This window comes from Amia ocellicauda, chromosome 4 (genome assembly GCF_036373705.1).
Source record: "Amia ocellicauda isolate fAmiCal2 chromosome 4, fAmiCal2.hap1, whole genome shotgun sequence".
NCBI classification, from domain to species: Eukaryota; Metazoa; Chordata; class Actinopteri; order Amiiformes; family Amiidae; genus Amia; species Amia ocellicauda.
This window is the reverse complement of record NC_089853.1, coordinates 21,244,958-21,262,957: the sequence shown is the minus strand read 5'-3', so window position 1 is coordinate 21,262,957 and position 18,000 is coordinate 21,244,958. Positions and strand designations below refer to the sequence as shown.

The following is an 18,000-nucleotide window of genomic DNA, read 5'->3' as shown; positions in this document are numbered from 1 at the left end:
ATCTGTAACATTAAGGTCAAAGTGCAGTGGAGTTACAGCCACAGCTGAAATAAATTATGTTGTCAAATATATACTTGTGTAACACCACAATTGCCACCCTTTGGGATCATTTATTATATCACCACGAAAGTCTGTGCTAGGAAACTGACAGCTGGAGGAGACATCCTTAGAAAAATGTTGCTCGAGGCAGACTCTGTACAGCACACTTCAAACCAGCACTGATCCCTGTCAATTAAGTAAAAAATAATTAAGTAGTGAGACAGTGCTGTAACAGTGTAACCCCTAATTTGCTCACCATTTTGTTTCTAAGGAACATGCAGCCAAGATCAAACACAAACATGACAATATTTTCACCTTCCTGGATTTAACCCTACTAGTCAATGCCAATAAGTCAAATGCAAAAATAAAATGCTCAGTAACTAGTCCTGTACTGTGATTTGTTTTCTATGTCTCTCCAGAAAAGCGAACAGATAAATCAGCGGTATCTGGTGCCATTCGACTGAAGATCAGCGTAGAAATGAAAGGCGAAGAAAAAGTGGCTCCATACCATGGGCAGTATACATGCTTACATGAGGTAATATTCCTTTAACACCTGTCTGCCTGTCTGTCTGTCTATCTCTATTTATCGATCTTCCTTTTTGGAGCAGCAGATTTATGCAGGGTTTGCTTGTTTCTAGAACCTGTTTCATTATTTGACTGAAGTAAAGAATGGTGGAGTGGTGAAGATCCCTGAGGTCAAAGGTGATGAAGCCTGGAAGGTTTACTTTGACGACGTATCTCAAGAAATTGTTGATGAGTTTGCCATGCGATATGGAGTAGAATCTATATACCAGGCAATGACGTGAGTAAATTACATCTCAAAATTATACACTTTTGTGTAAGGTTACTTTGTTCTAACATTTACTGAAGGGGTCATAAATTGAAAATCTTAAGCAGATCATCTGATACTTGTCTTTCTGACTTAGTTAAAGCTTAGGGGAGGTGCTGAAAGAGCTATATGTGTCAGAAGGATGAAAGCTGACTCTCATGTAGACACGATTTCCATGTTTCACCAGGGATTTATGAGAAGTATGAAACTGTGCGTCTTTCCCTCCATGGACTTTCAGTCCAGGCCAGACTTGAAATCATTCTTGTCTTAATGGCTTTATAAATCATGATGTATATTCTTCAGGCAAGGTTTCAGAATGCTCCCTTTTCAGACTTAGATTGCAAAGCTTTCACAGCCTTCAGAGCCTCCAAGGCCCCAAATCCCCCTCTCAGGGAATGGTCTTCAAAGGAAGGACCAATTTAGAGCTGGGAGTTGCATGGCCTTGTGCTGGCCTGTTTAAGTGAGAATACAATGTTACAGAAGCAGGGGAAAAGGACCTGTATAGTGTATCCTGTTACATACATTGATGAATAGTAATACATTCATATTTTAATAATAATTCATTCTTTTCTCTTTCTTTATTTGGGCATCCAATCTGTTGTTTAATATGTATTTTGAAGGCAGTCCTAAGGTAAAAAACATGAGGGGCTAATTAGGCTAGCCAAGACAGTTCCTGTCACAGCCACAAATTGTCATCAGTAATGCATCATAGTTTCATGTCATATATTTCCTGCTAAGGCAACCCCAGGCTTTGCATATAATACCAAAGGAAACCATAAAATCAAACACAGGAACCCACGCATGCCCTGGCAGCAGTGATTTGCAAACGATAAAGCAAAAACAGTGTAACTCCAGAAACACAGGCACACAAGCGATGCAATATCCCCTACTGGAAATGATGAGAGGAGGAACTGGAGCTTGGCACACAAATTATAAAAAACACCTGTCATGAGGATGTCATTCCATAATTAAATCAAATGCCAATTATTATTTCCATAGCTATTCAGAGTTCTTCACTCGCTGACTCACTCACAATGCATTGTTATTTTAATATACAAATTGAACTTTAAGATGGAAGAACCACAATTCATATTATCAATATTTTACATTAATTTCACTAAAGTGGTTTGTTATGTAGTCTCAAAGACTGTCGCTGCATTACCTTCAATTTTAAAACCATTATGTTCCATTTTATCTGCTCAGTCTCTGAAGTATTGTACTCCAAATATTTTCTTGCAACAATGAAGTCAATATGCCATTTTTAAACTGCAGAAAATGTCCCATAAAAAAGGTTTTGCTAGATATTGACGAAGGGAAATATACTGCAATGTTAATGGTTGACTCTTTTTCCTCAGTCAAATAGCAAGTTTCCTCAAAATACAGCATCATCCATCAACACCTTGCTACATCTGTTGAAGTCAAGCCAATGTCAATGTGTTTCTTTTCACTTTTCTCATCTTGCATTTGTAAACGCATTTTGCAATCACTTAGCCAGCTTGCCATTTAGAAGGGGGTGTATCATTGAGGAAGTTGTCTCTTTGAAGTCTCTGCCAGCTGCTGGAGAAATACAAATTCCAGGTGCTTCCATCACATCTCTGCTCGGAACAAGGTTTTTCTCTCGCAGTTGTGAGTGGCATCAGACAGGTATCAGCCATCCTCTAAGTAAATCCATGTAGAAGAACAGACCCATGGAGGCGTCACAACATTTACAGCCCACGACATGTTAGGACAAGTACTAGATACCCCGCTTTAAGCCAAAGGGCAGAAACGACCTAAACTTTGCAACTGTCCATCATCTATTTGCACTTCTGGTAGGTCTTACTCTAATCCCGTTGTTCAGTCACTTTAATTTTGCAGTGTGTTTGCTTGACTTCAGCACAAAATGCAATAAAAATTATAATGTATAGCTGTAGCTGTCAGCATCGTTATCCAGCGAAAGGCACGTCAGTAATTATAATGTGAAAAACCTTGGGAAGAAACAATTAGAAATGTCTGCAACTGAAACAAATTAGCACTCATCCCATTTTGTAGGAAACTAAACCCTTGATGCAAATAGTGGGTTTCATAGCCATTTAATTAGGAAGTGAATCTGCCCCCGAACATAACAACTGAAAGAGAGGAGTAAACTCAGACCGCGGGACTGAAGAAGAAAGGGGTGGTGACTATAATGATTCCGTAACACAATCTTGCTACACAGCCTAAGCTTAAAACTCAGTATTGTAAATGTTTAGAAACTACACATGCAATTTATTTATGTAAAATGTACAATGTGTTGTGTACACAAAATGCTGCAGGGGCAAGGCATTCATTTTTTAAAAGGATGTCTTCTAAAAGAAATATGTATTAAATTAAGAAGTGTGTGATCTCAGTTTTCTGTTAATTATGCCTGGAACCATATTTAAATGATTAGAAAAATTAAATATTTATATTCAGTGAAATATTAATCTAAAATGTAAGCTTGGACAGTAAGTGATGAGCTGGAGATGTAGTTTTTTTTTGTTTTTGTTTTTTTCTGGGGCCATGTATAATTTGTACATTATCAAATTAATAGACTAGAGCTACTGGAGCTTGACAAAAATATTTATAACTAATAGTCAAACATTGTGGAAGAGTGAATGTAGGCAAAAGAGCCAGACAAAACCCTGCCACAGATGTCAGTGGTTTTTAACTACTGCTCCTGTACCCCAGTGTGGGTTTTTGTTGCTGCTAAACTCAAAATTACTTAATTGAAAACTTAATTAAACTATTATTGCTTAATAGTATCTTTTTAATTACTGTCAGGTGTTAAGTAATTGGAGATAAGGATTTAAGGATCAGGGAACAATTTAATAAAGTAACTTAAAGCTCTCCGGGAACATAAACCAGACTGCTGGTCTATGTAACATTTATTTAGTGACAAGAATACACTACAGCTTTATCCTATGACTGGCTACATAGGACTGACTGTGATTCCACCTTTGTGACCTTGTTAAAAATATCAGATACATCTTTTTTTATCTTTATCTTTATCTTTTATCTTTTTCAATACCTACTTCTTGACAGGCTTTTTACAGTATACATTACAGAGTAATAAACTTTTGAATGAGAAGCCTTGTTTAAAAAACGTCTCTTAGGAAACCAGTTTTGCACACCATGCCAGAGATCATCTTGTTCATAAAAAATAATGTCCAGTTACCAAAAAGAACTGTAATAGTAATCTGGTGGCCTTTATAAATCATATTAGCAACTGCCTTTTATTGCTATAATTTAACACGCTAACTCAAAGTTGCATATTCCATATTAATTACCCAAGCTTCAGCTAAGGTCCAAGGTAATTAGTGAAGCTGTGGCTTAGGACCTGTTAAATAGAGCTTGTAGTAGTCTAATTTTCTTTGGTCCTTGAGGACCAAGATGGCTGTGCCCCGTGGCGGTTCTCCCTTTTGTACCTAACCTGAGTGTAGTATGTAACTCAGAGGGATGGAGCTGTGCCCCCTGTCTGCTCAAAGTAAAGCCTAATACCCAGTATCTTCCACTGATTAATTTCCACTGTGTGAACCTGATCTGAATTCATTAAGCACGAGAGATGTGCTTAATCTGGAATAAATGACACGATGGTCTCACTGATTCTATAATTACTTTTATTGGCACATCTTCGTACGTTCATACCTCAGGGGAAGCAGAAACTGATTAGAACTTTTTTCCAGGCAATTTCATTACCATTAAGGGGGTAAATTAGCTACATCTTAAATGCTAAATATTTTTGACAGATGTCTGTTATTCGAAGAGTATTTAAGTGCAGTGTGAGCAAACATGGTGTGTCAGCGTGGGTTCTCGATGGACGCTGGAATGCTGAATAAATGTCAGCATGTAATGGGATTAAATAAAATCATATGTCTTCATTAATGCAAAAGTCTCTCAGTACAAATCTCATATACGGCCCAGGGGCTCTCCTCAAAGCACTCAGAGGAAAAGTGACACGTTCAGTTTTAGCCTAAATGTGCCCTGTGTAACCACTCACAATCTTAGTTTGCAATGCAAGTAATTTTCCATAAAGCCCTGCAGGGTCAGAGCTAAATTTAGTGACCTGCTGTGCTCATGGACTATGACTGCTTCCTTTCAGTGTGTGTGCTCTCCCTAATGAGCTGTACCTGACAGAAGTGATGTTCCTCTGAGACCCAGGTGCTTTGCAGTGATAGTGTTATACTGTTCCACCCAGGCCCTTTAAAACAGAGCACAATTTGCTCTTTTGAAGCAAAGAGTGTTAGGTGTGTGTGTGTGTGTGTGTGTGTGTGTGTGGCAGGGGGTGGTGGTCTTCTTAATCTGGGTATAATTTCTCAAGATACACCGGGCCACAGTTTCCTTATATACAGGAGGTGCAATGTATACTGTGAGTTCACAGGTGAAATGTAGGGATCAGATACTGTTTAGGATACATTTCATAAAAGGGAGGATAATAAATTGTGTGGTATCATCAACAGCAAGTTCACATTGATGATAAATCATACTGTGTGCTACTGGCCACAGTATGATTTATAAGCACATGGTAAATCATACTACATGTAGACTTTACATGATTAGAACACATAAGGTTTTCCATTTAATTTGGGACATACATATGCTTTCCTTTCAGTAGTTCGGACTACTGTGATTGAAGTATTGGAGTTATTTTGGCCTCAACCTGCTTGACTGAGTGAGCAATGGCCTTGGAGAAGAGTGAAGCTTGATTGGGGATTTTGTCCTCCTCCCAAACTTTAGTTTTCATTTTGTTTATTTAGTTTAGAATTGTTTTTGTTCTGTTTTATTGTTTGTTTGTTTGTTATGTTTGTTTTGACTGTTTTCGTGTGACCTTCCTCTGACAAGGTTTGTGCCTGGCAGCTATAGGTATTAAGAGATCTCTGTGGAGCCAAAAGGAATTATTTCTTATACCCTTGGTTTTGTATTTAATATTTGTTCCCCTGTTCTTCTGTTTCTCTCCCAGCCACTTCTCTTGCCTGTCTTCCAAGTACATGTGCCCTGGAGTCCCTGCAGTAATGAGCACTCTGCTGGCCAACATCAATGCCTATTATGCTCACACCACAGCCACCACCAACGTCTCAGCCTCGGACCGCTTTGCAGCTTCAAATTTCGGAGTGAGTTGCACAGTTTTATTCCTATAATACAATTGCAAGAGTATGATTATATACAACACTGACTGCTTAACCCCCTCAAAGTAAAACCACAATGTGAATGTGAATGTGGTATTGTGATATATTTGTTTTGTTTTCTACACAGAGAGAAAAATTTGTTAAACTCCTGGATCAATTACACAACTCGCTGAGGATCGACCTGTCCAAATATCGGGTATGTGTAGTTTGTGGAACAAGTCTGTTGTTATGCAGAAAGCAATTTAAATAAATTAGGCTTTTGAACTTAATTTAAAAATTGGTCATATTCACCTGTCTATTTAAAATGCATTATCTACACTATAACAACAGTCTGATTGAAAGAAATGTTGATAGGGTTGTAATTCAAAATTTCTATAATCACGATCGTAAACATAATTTGTGTGCCGAATACATTCTGATAAAATTGGAATCAGAGGCTGCTGACTTCAGCATTACTGAAGGGTTGGCTTTTAGTGTTTAAAGTAATGAAATAAGTGTATAATGTACAATGCTTTTGTTTTGTGTACTACAAGGGATCCGTGAATAAAATGTCTGTTTTTATTATTATCCTTTGCCATCCATAACTCTTAAAGTAAAAAGGCTGAAGTGCCAGGAAGAGCTGTGGTTATCCCAATGAGATATACTAGCTCCATATTGATGGTCCCACTAAACCCCAGGCATAATGCAGACTCCAATGATTTAATTTCCAGACTGGAATTGATCTTGGCCTTATATGAATTGTATAGCATTGACGTGTTTACCCAATTCAGCTAGGGAATATCATACTCACTTTATTTGAAGATGTAACACCTAGGCTTTTCCTGCAGAAATTGGAAATAAAGTCGTATAGTAATGCAATTCAAATCAATAGAGCCTCGGAATACATGGGCATGGATTCTTTATTTTTTCTAACTAAATTCTGAACAAAATATAATTGGCTTTTCGTAAAGGAGCGAGAGGGGTTCAATGTATAGCAAGTGCGGCAGCAGCGCCGGCTGTGGTGACAAACTGTTTGTTGTTAGGGCAAGTCTACACCGTACCTGACTCCTGGATAAAGCATTTTCCACTTTAGAGGCCATTTTAAACTTCATCTTAACGTAGCAGAGTGTGATTTAGCAATGGTGACAAAATGAGACGTAGCAGTTACTTGCTGAAGACTGTCTAACAGATTGTATATTGTGACAAAATAAGGTGTCTGAGACCTTCGGTGCATTTCAATTCAAGGTGCGGTGTTTCCACCCCCTGCTTAAAACACATGAAGCTGACGATGCAAACCTCACATTTAATATTATGCATTGCACTATATATTAAGTTAAGGGTACCAAACAGAGATATATAAGAAAGTATTGGTATATTATATATCTATACTGCAGAGTCCCAACTAAACAGTCCTTGGTTTGACTTTCATTTACATTTCTTTACTGCAGAGTAAGTCAAGCAGTTCAGATCCCTAAACATATGCTCGCCGCTTGTATCTGCTGTATCAAATAACTAAAATTAATAGTTTAAGTTCTTCAGCCATGTCACTGTTGCCGGCATTTCCATTTTCATGTCATGACTCATAAAAAGCTTCTTTGATATCATCAGCTAATTTACACAGATTTCATAAATTTGCCAGATGTGATCCATTGAGAAACCTTTGATGCATGTGTTTTTAGAACATTTTAGTATTTTGAAATATCAGATGAATTTTGTGCTTTTAGTGGGCGTTTAATCTGGAAAAGGCTATCATTTCTACTTCCAGTGAGATTAAAGGCCTGGATTAAAAGACAAACTGCAGACCACCTGCCAATGGAAAATTAAAAACATAGTTCTTAGTGATGGCTTTGCATTTGTTAGATGGAATAGTCAACTGTCAAACAAGAAGCTGTCAAAATTGAAGAGGCATATAATGTTTTTAAATTTGACATTTCAATCACACTCCCCACTCTCTCTCCTTATGCTCCACTAATTATAAGGGTCATATACACTCACCTAAAGGATTATTAGGAACACCTGTTCAATTTCTCATTAATGCAATTATCTAACCAACCAATCACATGGCAGTTGCTTCAATGCATTTAGGGGTGTGGTCCTGGTCAAGACAATCTCCTGAACTCCAAACTGAATGTCTGAATGGGAAAGAAAGTGATTTAAGCAATTTTGAGCGTGGCATGGTTGTTGGTGCCAGACGGGCCGGTCTGAGTATTTCACAATCTGCTCAGTTACTGGGATTTTCACGCACAACCATTTCTAGGGTTTACAAAGAATGGTGTGAAAAGGGAAAAACATCCAGTATGCGGCAGTCCTGTGGGCGAAAATGCCTTGTTGATGCTAGAGGTCAGAGGAGAATGGGCCGACTGATTCAAGCTGATAGAAGAGCAACTTTGACTGAAATAACCACTCGTTACAACCGAGGTATGCAGCAAAGCATTTGTGAAGCCACAACACGTACAACCTTGAGGCGGATGGGCTACAACAGCAGAAGACCCCATCGGGTACCACTCATCTCCATTACAAATAGGAAAAAGAGGCTACAATTTGCACAAGCTCACCAAAATTGGACAGTTGAAGACTGGAAAAATGTTGCCTGGTCTGATGAGTCTCGATTTCTGTTGAGACATTCAGATGGTAGAGTCAGAATTTGGCGTAAACAGAATGAGAACATGGATCCATCATGCCTTGTTACCACTGTGCAGGCTGGTGGTGGTGGTGTAATGGTGTGGGGGATGTTTTCTTGGCACACTTTAGGCCCCTTAGTGCCAATTGGGCATCGTTTAAATGCCACGGCCTACCTGAGCATTGTTTCTGACCATGTCCATCCCTTTATGACCATCATGTACCCATCCTCTGATGGCTACTTCCAGCAGGATAATGCACCATGTCACAAAGGTCGAATCATTTCAAATTGGTTTCTTGAACATGACAATGAGTTCACTGTACTAAACTGGCCCCCACAGTCACCAGATCTCAACCCAATAGAGCATCTTTGGGATGTGGTGGAACGGGAGCTTCGTGCCCTGGATGTGCATCCCACAAATCTCCATCAACTGCAAGATGCTATCCTATCAATATGGGCCAACATTTCTAAAGAATGCTTTCAGCACCTTGTTGAATCAATGCCACGTAGAATTAAGGCAGTTCTGAAGGCGAAAGGGGGTCAAACACAGTATTAGTATGGTGTTCCTAATAATCCTTTAGGTGAGTGTATATACAGTACTGTGCAAATGTTTTTGGCAGGTGTGAAAAAATGCTGTTTAAAAATAGACATGTTAATAGATTATATTTATCAATTAATTAAATGCAAAGTGAGTGAACAGAAGAAAATTTAGGCAGCCTCAGTTGCTTCTCTCTCTTCATGTAATCCCAGACAGACTTGATGATATTGAGATCAGGGCTCTGTGGGGGCCAAACCATCACTTCCAGGACTCCTTGTTCTTCTTTATGCTGAAGATAGTTCTTAATGACTTTGCTTTATGTTTGGGGTCGTTGTCATGCTGCAGAATAAATTTGGGGCCAATCGGATGCTTCCCTTATGGTTCTGCATGATGGATAATTTTCTGCTTGTACCTCTCAGCATTGAGGAGACCATTAATTCTGACCAAATCCCCAACTCCATTTGCAGAAATGCAGCCCCAAATTTGCAAGGAATCTCCACCATGCTTCACTGTTGCCTGCAGACACTCATTCGTGTACCGCTCTCCAGCCCTTCGGCAAATAAACTGCCTTCTGCAACAGCCAAATATTTATAATTTTGACTCATCAGTCCAGAGCACCTGCTGCCATTTTTCTGCACCCCAGTTCCTATGTTTTTGTGCATAGTTGAGTAGCTTGGCCTTGTTGCCACATCGGAGGTATGGCTTTTTGGCTGCAAGTAAGCATGATGTGTCTTTCATGTGTCCGACCACTGTGTCTACGGTCCTCAACGTTGCCGTTTCTTTGTGCTTCTTCAAAAGAGCTTGGACAGCACATCTGGAAACCCCCGGTTTGCCTTGAAATGTCTGCCTGGGAGAGACCTTGCTGACGTAGTAGATCTACCTTGTGTCTTGTTGCTGTGCTCAGTCTTGCCATGGTGTATGACTTTTGACAGTAAACTGTCTTCAGCAACCTCACCTTGTTAGCTGAGTTTGGCTGTTCCTCACCCAGTTTTATTCCTCCTACACAGCTGTTTCTGTTTCAGTTAATGATTGTGTTTCAACCTACATGTTGAATTGATGATCAATAGCACCTGTTTGGTATAATTGTTTAATCATACACCTGACTATATGCCTACAAAATCCCTTGTACCAGGCAAAGGGTGGTCACACCAAATATGGATTTGATTTATATTTTTGAAAGCATTCTTACTTTACAGCATTTTTTCAAACCTGCCTAAAACTTTTGCACACTACTGTATATATCAAGTAGCTAGAAGAAAATACATTTGTAGACAGTTCTATTCCATCAAATCCCTATCAAAACCTGACTAGTCTGGACTTCAGGTTGCATGTTATGTAGTAAATGCAGTTAATTTGCGATTTCTGATTTTATATCAACAAGTGTATCTATTCTCAGAATTATGAGCAGAGAAAATGCAAGTCCCAGGTATCTATCTGTCCATAAAGCTGAAGTTGTATCTGTTTTACAGCTTGGTGGAGATGCACAATAGCTCAGGGCCTGTCAGAGAATTTCAGAGCACTTTAGAATGCAATTGAGAGTTCACTTTTTCCTTATATAACTTACAACAGCCCGCCTATGGAATCAACTGACATTTTAAAACTGGAGCACACAGAAAAATCGCCATTAGCACAACAAAGCTGCTTCAACAATGATTCTGCAAATTGAAGGCAAAATGTTCCACTCATTTAGCAAAATGGGGGCAGGAATAAGCTAAAAAAAAATGCTTTTAACACAAGACCAGACCAGCAAAGTCTGACCTGAAGAGTTTTTGTTGAAGAGCTCACAGGAAAACAATGAGTGTGATTTGTTGCTCTCCATTTAAACAGCTGCGCATTCATCTTAGAAGATGATAATGATTGTAATGTCGAAGTCTGTCTGCTGGTGAACTCTACTTCAGAGTCAGTAGATTATTTAATGCGTCTCCAATTAATAATAACGATAGATAGAAAACGTGATTATAACAATAAATAACCATTTTGTTGAGAGATATTTGACTGAAGATTGTTTATTAGCCTGTAGAGGGTGTTAAGACTTATCAATTTTTAAACAAAAAGATTAATTTAATGGGGGCAAATGGAATGAGACCAGCTACTACTTTGGACAATGGCTACGGTCTACGGTCATTTGAAACTAAGGGAACATTTCAATGAGGTTTAACACAGCCCATGTCACTCGGTACTAAAAGCTTGGAATTTTATTGATCTCTTAACAGCATGGTATCTGGCGATCATGATCTTTAAATGCATCCCATCATTATGACTGCTCTACACTGCAGCTTTATGGCGTTGAATCATTCATTTTGTGAACTTTATTAGATAGACACTCTTTAAAGCTTTACATCATGAAAGAGTAAGGTGAGAGACGTTCATTATTGTACTGTAAATAGAGCAGTGGGAACTATCAATACCATCATTTCTGGCAAAGGCAATTTGTGATCAATATCGGCTTCCTAGCTCAGAGTAGAGAACAAAAAGGAAAATAGAAATAGAAATAGATGTGAAGTAGCCTTTTCCCTTTTGTAATTACTAGGATAATTTCCCTGCTGGCAATCCTGAGAGGCTCCAGGATTTAAAATCAACAGTGGACCTGCTAACCAGCATCACCTTCTTCCGAATGAAGGTAGGATGATATTCATTTAATCTGCCAGCACAGGGAGAAAATCACAACTTTCTGATAAGGCCAGATTTCATTTCTTATTCTTGATCCCTTCTGATTGTATGTATTTATTGTGTGTTATTGATTGCTGTCAATGGTGCACATTTCTTTGCTTCATCATTTCAACATTTGGTGCTAGAAGGAAAATATGAATTCTTCTAATCTTCAGAGGCTAATAGGCTTTTTTTTGTTCAAATGAACGTTAAACTGTCTGTTGAAAGTGTCCAATGTTATTTCCATTATGTTGTGTTGATGCTATTCAGCTGACTTAACTTGCGCTCTCCACTCTGTCACTTCATAATCTAACTCCCTTTCAATGTTGGCTGAAAATATCAACCTATTTCCACTTAATAGGAACAATCAATTCAGTGAGAATTACTGCTCGGCTAAAAATTGCACCAAGGAAGTCTGTAATTAAAGAACATTGATAACACACAGTTCATTAAAGCAAAAGTGCTGTTTTATGGTTTGCATACACAATCAATACTATTCATAAAATGTCCTTATTTTCAATATTTAATATAAACATGATGGATTTTTTTTCTGCAGTTACAGTTTATTTACTTTAAGTTAAGCACTGCACAAACATCTTATTAAAGCATTAGAGCAGTAAAGACTAGTTCAGTGCCTTATACAATATAAAGATTGATTTAATTGTAAAAATTGCTATACTCTGTAGATGTACTGTAAAATACTGTATATCTTAAGTCTTCAGTAAATCTCTCCATATAACAGTTGTAATGGAAATGCACTACGTTTTAATCATAACAATGTTATTGTATGTAAAAAAATTATGTAAAGATAAATTATATATGTTCCTTGCTTTTTTATGTAATTCTCAATTTATCCAATTTTTTTGAGATGCAGCCTATTTATCGTAGATCCCATTATGGAAAAAAAAAGCTTTACACTCTAATGAGCAGAGGGTCTATTTAAATAGGCATGCAATGCATGGCTCAAATGCAAGATAAAGCTCATCAATCTTATGTGTGGCATCGAAATAAAACTGTCACTCTCCTCCAAGTAGCTATTGCCCACCATTGTACATAATTTACATGTTCCCCTCACTTCAATGTGCTGCTTCAGTAGTGAATGCTGAACAGTCATGTGGGACAGTGTTATCTGCTCAGACACAAAATATGCACCTAGAGGTACAGTAGCCTCTCAGTTATCTGTGTGCAGTTTGTCTGATTTTGTGGATTAACCTTGCACCTGAAATTATGACATAAATTAATAACTCAAGGATCTGACTTGCCCATTTAATGTTTTTTGGAAAATGGAGGTCATTACATTTTGTGAGAAGTGTTCCCTGTGGCTGCCTATTAGTGGGTATACTGATTCTGAATGGTAATTATATTTATTTGTTCGCTTGACATTCAGGTTCAGGAGCTGCAGAGTCCACCAAGAGCAAGCATGGTAGTAAAAGATTGTGTGAGGGCTTGTCTGGACTCCACATACAAGTACATTTTTGACAACTGCCACGATCTCTACAACCAACTTCTTGATCAGGTAAGACAGTGGATTGAGAACTCTCTTGCAATACTGCTGTCAGGATGATCATGATTCCACTCAGTCTTCTACAAACCCGGTTAAAACAGTCAGACTTGTTTACGTTTGTTGTTCACTGTGTTTGGCATATGGGTAAGGCTTCATTCATCCCAGGGAATGCAATGAATCTGCATTGTTCACTGAACTACAGTAAGCTCTCCTCGTTCATACGCTCAAAATTAAATGTGACCAGTTCTTTGACGAAAGCAGAAAATGCGAATATTCATGGTTTGCCCAACATACAGCAGTATGCTTGCTCTATAACTATATAAACAATCTGCTTTAGCTTCCCGCACCTCTCTCCATCTCTCCAACGCTGACATATCTCTTCCTCTCTCCCCCACCCATCTCACTCTCCCACAGTCTGATGGAAGCTGTGACCACAGTAAATTCAGTGCCGTACAGTTAATTTATTTTTGCCACTGTGAGTGTTACAATAAAACACAGTCATATTTTCATTTCATATATTTTAATTTACAGCTGCAGGGTATCATATATGAATGTCATTATGTTTATGATTTTATATTTTTAGTTCATATACAATATAGGTAGGGTATTCGTTGGAGACTTCACATGGCCATATTTACATATGCCTATTAATCCCATAAAGTATATGGTTCTTTCCAATGCAGAATTGTCTAGCACAGCATTCTTAAGGAACATATAGAGGAGGGGGCCCACTGTATATGGAGAAATGTACTCCATATCTCACTAAATCCAATGATAACAAAGCTGGTTTGGGCTGTTTGGTGAAAATGATACTGTGCTCAAATGTGAAAGATTAAATTTAAGCAATGAAAAGATACGGAAAACCCATATTCAGGATTCAGGACTCTAAAAATAGATCATCCAAGGATACAAAACACACTGTGAATGCTACAACCATGTGGCAGCAACATTGTTTACTGAAAATGTTGACAGTAGAAGTCAAACTTCACACATGACATATTTCTGATTTAATTACTGTGTTCACACTTAATCTATTCAACCATGCAGGCAAATACATCGAGCCATGTCTTTCGTGTTTAATTCTGCCAAGAGCATGTGTCACTGAGAGATTTGATAGGTCTAAATAATATACTTTGTACCACTGGTACTTTCATTCTCACAGATACATTAGAGGAATATGTGAGCTGTTAAGTTGTTGACCTCCATTGTAACAAAGTGTTTCAATTTTGTAGCCTCTGTGGTGGGACACTGTGGTGGGTTGTGAAGCTAGATAAACCTGTGAATTGTACAGAAGCTCATGGAATCATTTTATGTCACACTTCCATATTCTGGTCATTAGACACTTGGTATTAAAAATGGTTGTTTCATTTTAAATTGTAAATGTGGTAATCAAGGTTTTGCCTCATCAGATGCCACTAGAAAATAATGGCAGGTTTTTGCGTGATAGTCTGGACTAATGAGCTTCGGTCTTCCTTGGAATGCGAAGTGGTCAGTTATTTTGACTTGCAATTTATACAGCCTAGCAGATGTTGCTGAAGGAGCTAGACTGTGCATATTCATTGAAAAAGACATGAAAAACTGAGAATGCCAGGGAAATTGTTTGTGTTTAAGAACACATCCTTCGTTACATATATCATTTTGACAAGTAATTACATGATATAATGGCATAACGGTCAACAAGAATAGCCATGCAGATTGTTTTAATATCATTTATGAGGGATAATTAAAAGGGGTTAAACATTTGCAATGGATAGTAGATTTTTTTAATCACTTAAAGTATATGTGTGTATATATTTATACAGTGTGTAAACATATATATATATATATATATATATATATATATATATATATATATATATATATATATATATATATGTGTGTGTGCATGTGTTTGGTTAATGATAATCTGAAGTCTTCAGACAAATAAACTGTAGCCTACTCTTTAATAGACAAGGCCCAGCAGTTCTTCCATTCCTTTTCATTTGTTAACATCAAACAAAAATGATGTAATGTACTATGACAAATGTTACAAATGTTAAGTAATGTATTTCCCTGCCTCGGCTGATTAAAATATATTGCCATTATTATACAGGTTCTGATGTGTGCTTGAACTGATGATAGTTTTATTCAAGCATGTTTAATTGTTGCTAGTTGCTATTTTTGATGTAGGCACTATATATAAACTGCAGGGATTCTGCTAAATAATTCAGAGATAGGTATGATAAGACGTGGCAGCAGACAAAGTGATTAATTTTATTTAACTTGATTCAGCAGCCAGCACATATGGACTCTCTTAGTAACATTTGGAGGCTTTCTCATTCCAAAGCCTACAATGATGGGAAAAGAAATCGGCCTGATGGATGTCAACAATGACAATGGCACGATTTACTTGTGTATACGCCATTCTTATTTACTGGAGCTATTATGCCATCTTTCTTGCATGAGTGTCTCCTGGGAAACATCACAAGGACAGATTTGCATGATAAAATTAGAGGATGCCAGCAAAGGATAGGAAAATCTTAATGATGTAAAGTGCTCTGTGTATAGGATTATATTCAGATTCTTCTGAAGTGAATTCAGTGCAAGAAATAATGTAATTGAGAGCTGTATCTTCCGCATGTGAATTCAGACATCCCACTTAATATCACTTCAAAGCAACTGAGTATAAAAGGGGAATAACCATATGTCACTTCATCAGGAGTTTACTAATCATTCAGGAAAATGACTGTCTCTGGCCAACACTTTACAATACAATGCCACATTTCTGATGCACTAAGCATTTTTGTTTTAGCGTTCACTTTGTGCTTTCTTGCATATATTATTATTATGGTGGGACCAAAGTATATGTTAAATACTCTTTATAAGGTTCTAAATATTACTGTATTTGATGACATATCTACAGTATGTGACAGACGATACATGAATGTTACTGAGCATGAAAGTGCCTTGAATTAAAAGTCATGTGACATCACCTACTTTGAAGATTAATTAAATAATAAAATAAAAAACTGTGACACCCGAATGCAAGACTTAACATCCACATGAAATGTATATAATAATGTTTAATAAAAGTGGAATTTCAGTAATCACTGTCATCTCTTAACTTGGTTTGTTCTAAGAGCCCAGGGGGTTATTAGCAATTATTGCAGCTTGGAGGGTGGACACAGCTGTGAATTATGTCCCTGTCTAACTCACTTGAAATATAAGAATCCATTTAATCAACGGTTATACAGCTGTCAGCAAAAGGAGAATTACTCCTCATGCGGCTCTCCCAAGGACCCCTACAATGTAACTAATTCTCTGATTGTTTTAAAATAGCTATCATTTACCATCTGTGATGTGAATATTTAATGGCAAAAACACATTGTATTGATCCCCCAATACATTATTTCAGCCATAAATTCCTGTCAAAATCAATAGTCAAAGAGGGTTAAGCCAGAGGTTCACTGAATGGAAGCTCCGAGGAATATGCTTAAAGGTCCCATGGGAAATAAACTATATCGTTTTTCATTGTTACAATACACTGAAGAAATTATCCACCTCTTTGCAGGAACACAATGGCACGTTTTGCTTCTTTCAAACCTGAAAATCTGAAAACCGAAGCACTGTCTCCTCTATTTAGCTAATGCCCCTGGGAAGCTGACGCCTGTTTAAAATGCTGCCATGCTGTGGATGAAATGGTATAATTGCGGGTGCAAATGGTGATGCCTGGCGTTGTATTTTTTGTACAGACAGTAAAGGATCTAAAGCATATAATAACAGAAGCACATTACCCAACAGACATATTACCCAACATATTCAAAATATATATGTAGGGGAAGGTAATGTCAGTGCATTTGAACAAGTAAAGTGTTTGAGGGAGGGAAAAAAAGTGGCTAGCAGCCCAGTACGGTTATTTTATGGAAATCATCAGCTGTAGAGCCATGAAGATTGCTCAAGGCAGCACACATCACATGGGAAATCCCGGATCAGCTTGATTTAGAGAAGTGTTCCGCTCAGTAGAGATCTGTAGCTTTAGAAGGCTAAACACATCAAATGGAAACCCACATTTTCTGAATAAAAAAATGAATAAATTGGGATCACTACGTCAGTTTAGTTGCCCTAGCATTCTGAGCTACACCTCACAACTGCATACTTTACAGAATGTGTGTCAGCTACAGTAGTGCATGGCTGACCGCTCAAGCAAAAACACAGATACTGAGAGAAACAGACAGCAAGCACTGTGATGTATCCATTGGTCTTAGTATTTTTGGTTTTGCATACATAGATACAGATTTTATTTTATTGTATTTGTTTTGGATATGAGTACATGGCTGGGAGTCTCAGCTGGTCTGAGTAACATATACTCCTATGTATTCATCATCCAGTTTGTCAAGTGTGAGGAGTCTGCCCACCCCAGTGAGAGGGAGACAGTGGTTGTTGTTGATAATGGTGTATATATGCATAGTTCAGTGCATTTATAATGATGTATATGCAGTTCTTGCAAAAGTATTTAGACAGGAGACCTTATTAATGTAGGGCTGCAAAGATATTTCATTATTTCCAGGTCGGAAGTGATGAAATGAATAGACACGCAACCCCCCCAGCTCCCGGCCATTAGTACATCTTTCACTGTGCAGATAACTCCAGCATTGCAGTGTCAAATGAGAAGAGAGCGGTGGTAAATACAGATTCGAGTCTCCTCCTTTTCCATTCAGTCGCTCCAGTTTCTGTCTCTGG

The 18,000-nt window shown here is 37.9% G+C and overlaps 1 protein-coding gene across 2 annotated transcripts in view; it reads left to right on the top strand.

Annotated features, from left to right (window-relative positions):
• Positions 1 to 18,000, top strand: part of unc13c (unc-13 homolog C (C. elegans)) — a 138,998-nt gene that overhangs the window by 51,732 nt on the left and 69,266 nt on the right. For both annotated transcript variants that reach the window (XM_066701363.1, XM_066701362.1), the window contains exons 11-16: positions 459 to 574; positions 678 to 841; positions 5,826 to 5,976; positions 6,119 to 6,187; positions 11,659 to 11,748; positions 13,165 to 13,293. In XM_066701363.1, coding sequence (XP_066557460.1) covers positions 459 to 574; positions 678 to 841; positions 5,826 to 5,976; positions 6,119 to 6,187; positions 11,659 to 11,748; positions 13,165 to 13,293 — 719 coding nt within the window. The remainder of the gene's footprint in view (positions 1 to 458; positions 575 to 677; positions 842 to 5,825; positions 5,977 to 6,118; positions 6,188 to 11,658; positions 11,749 to 13,164; positions 13,294 to 18,000) is intronic.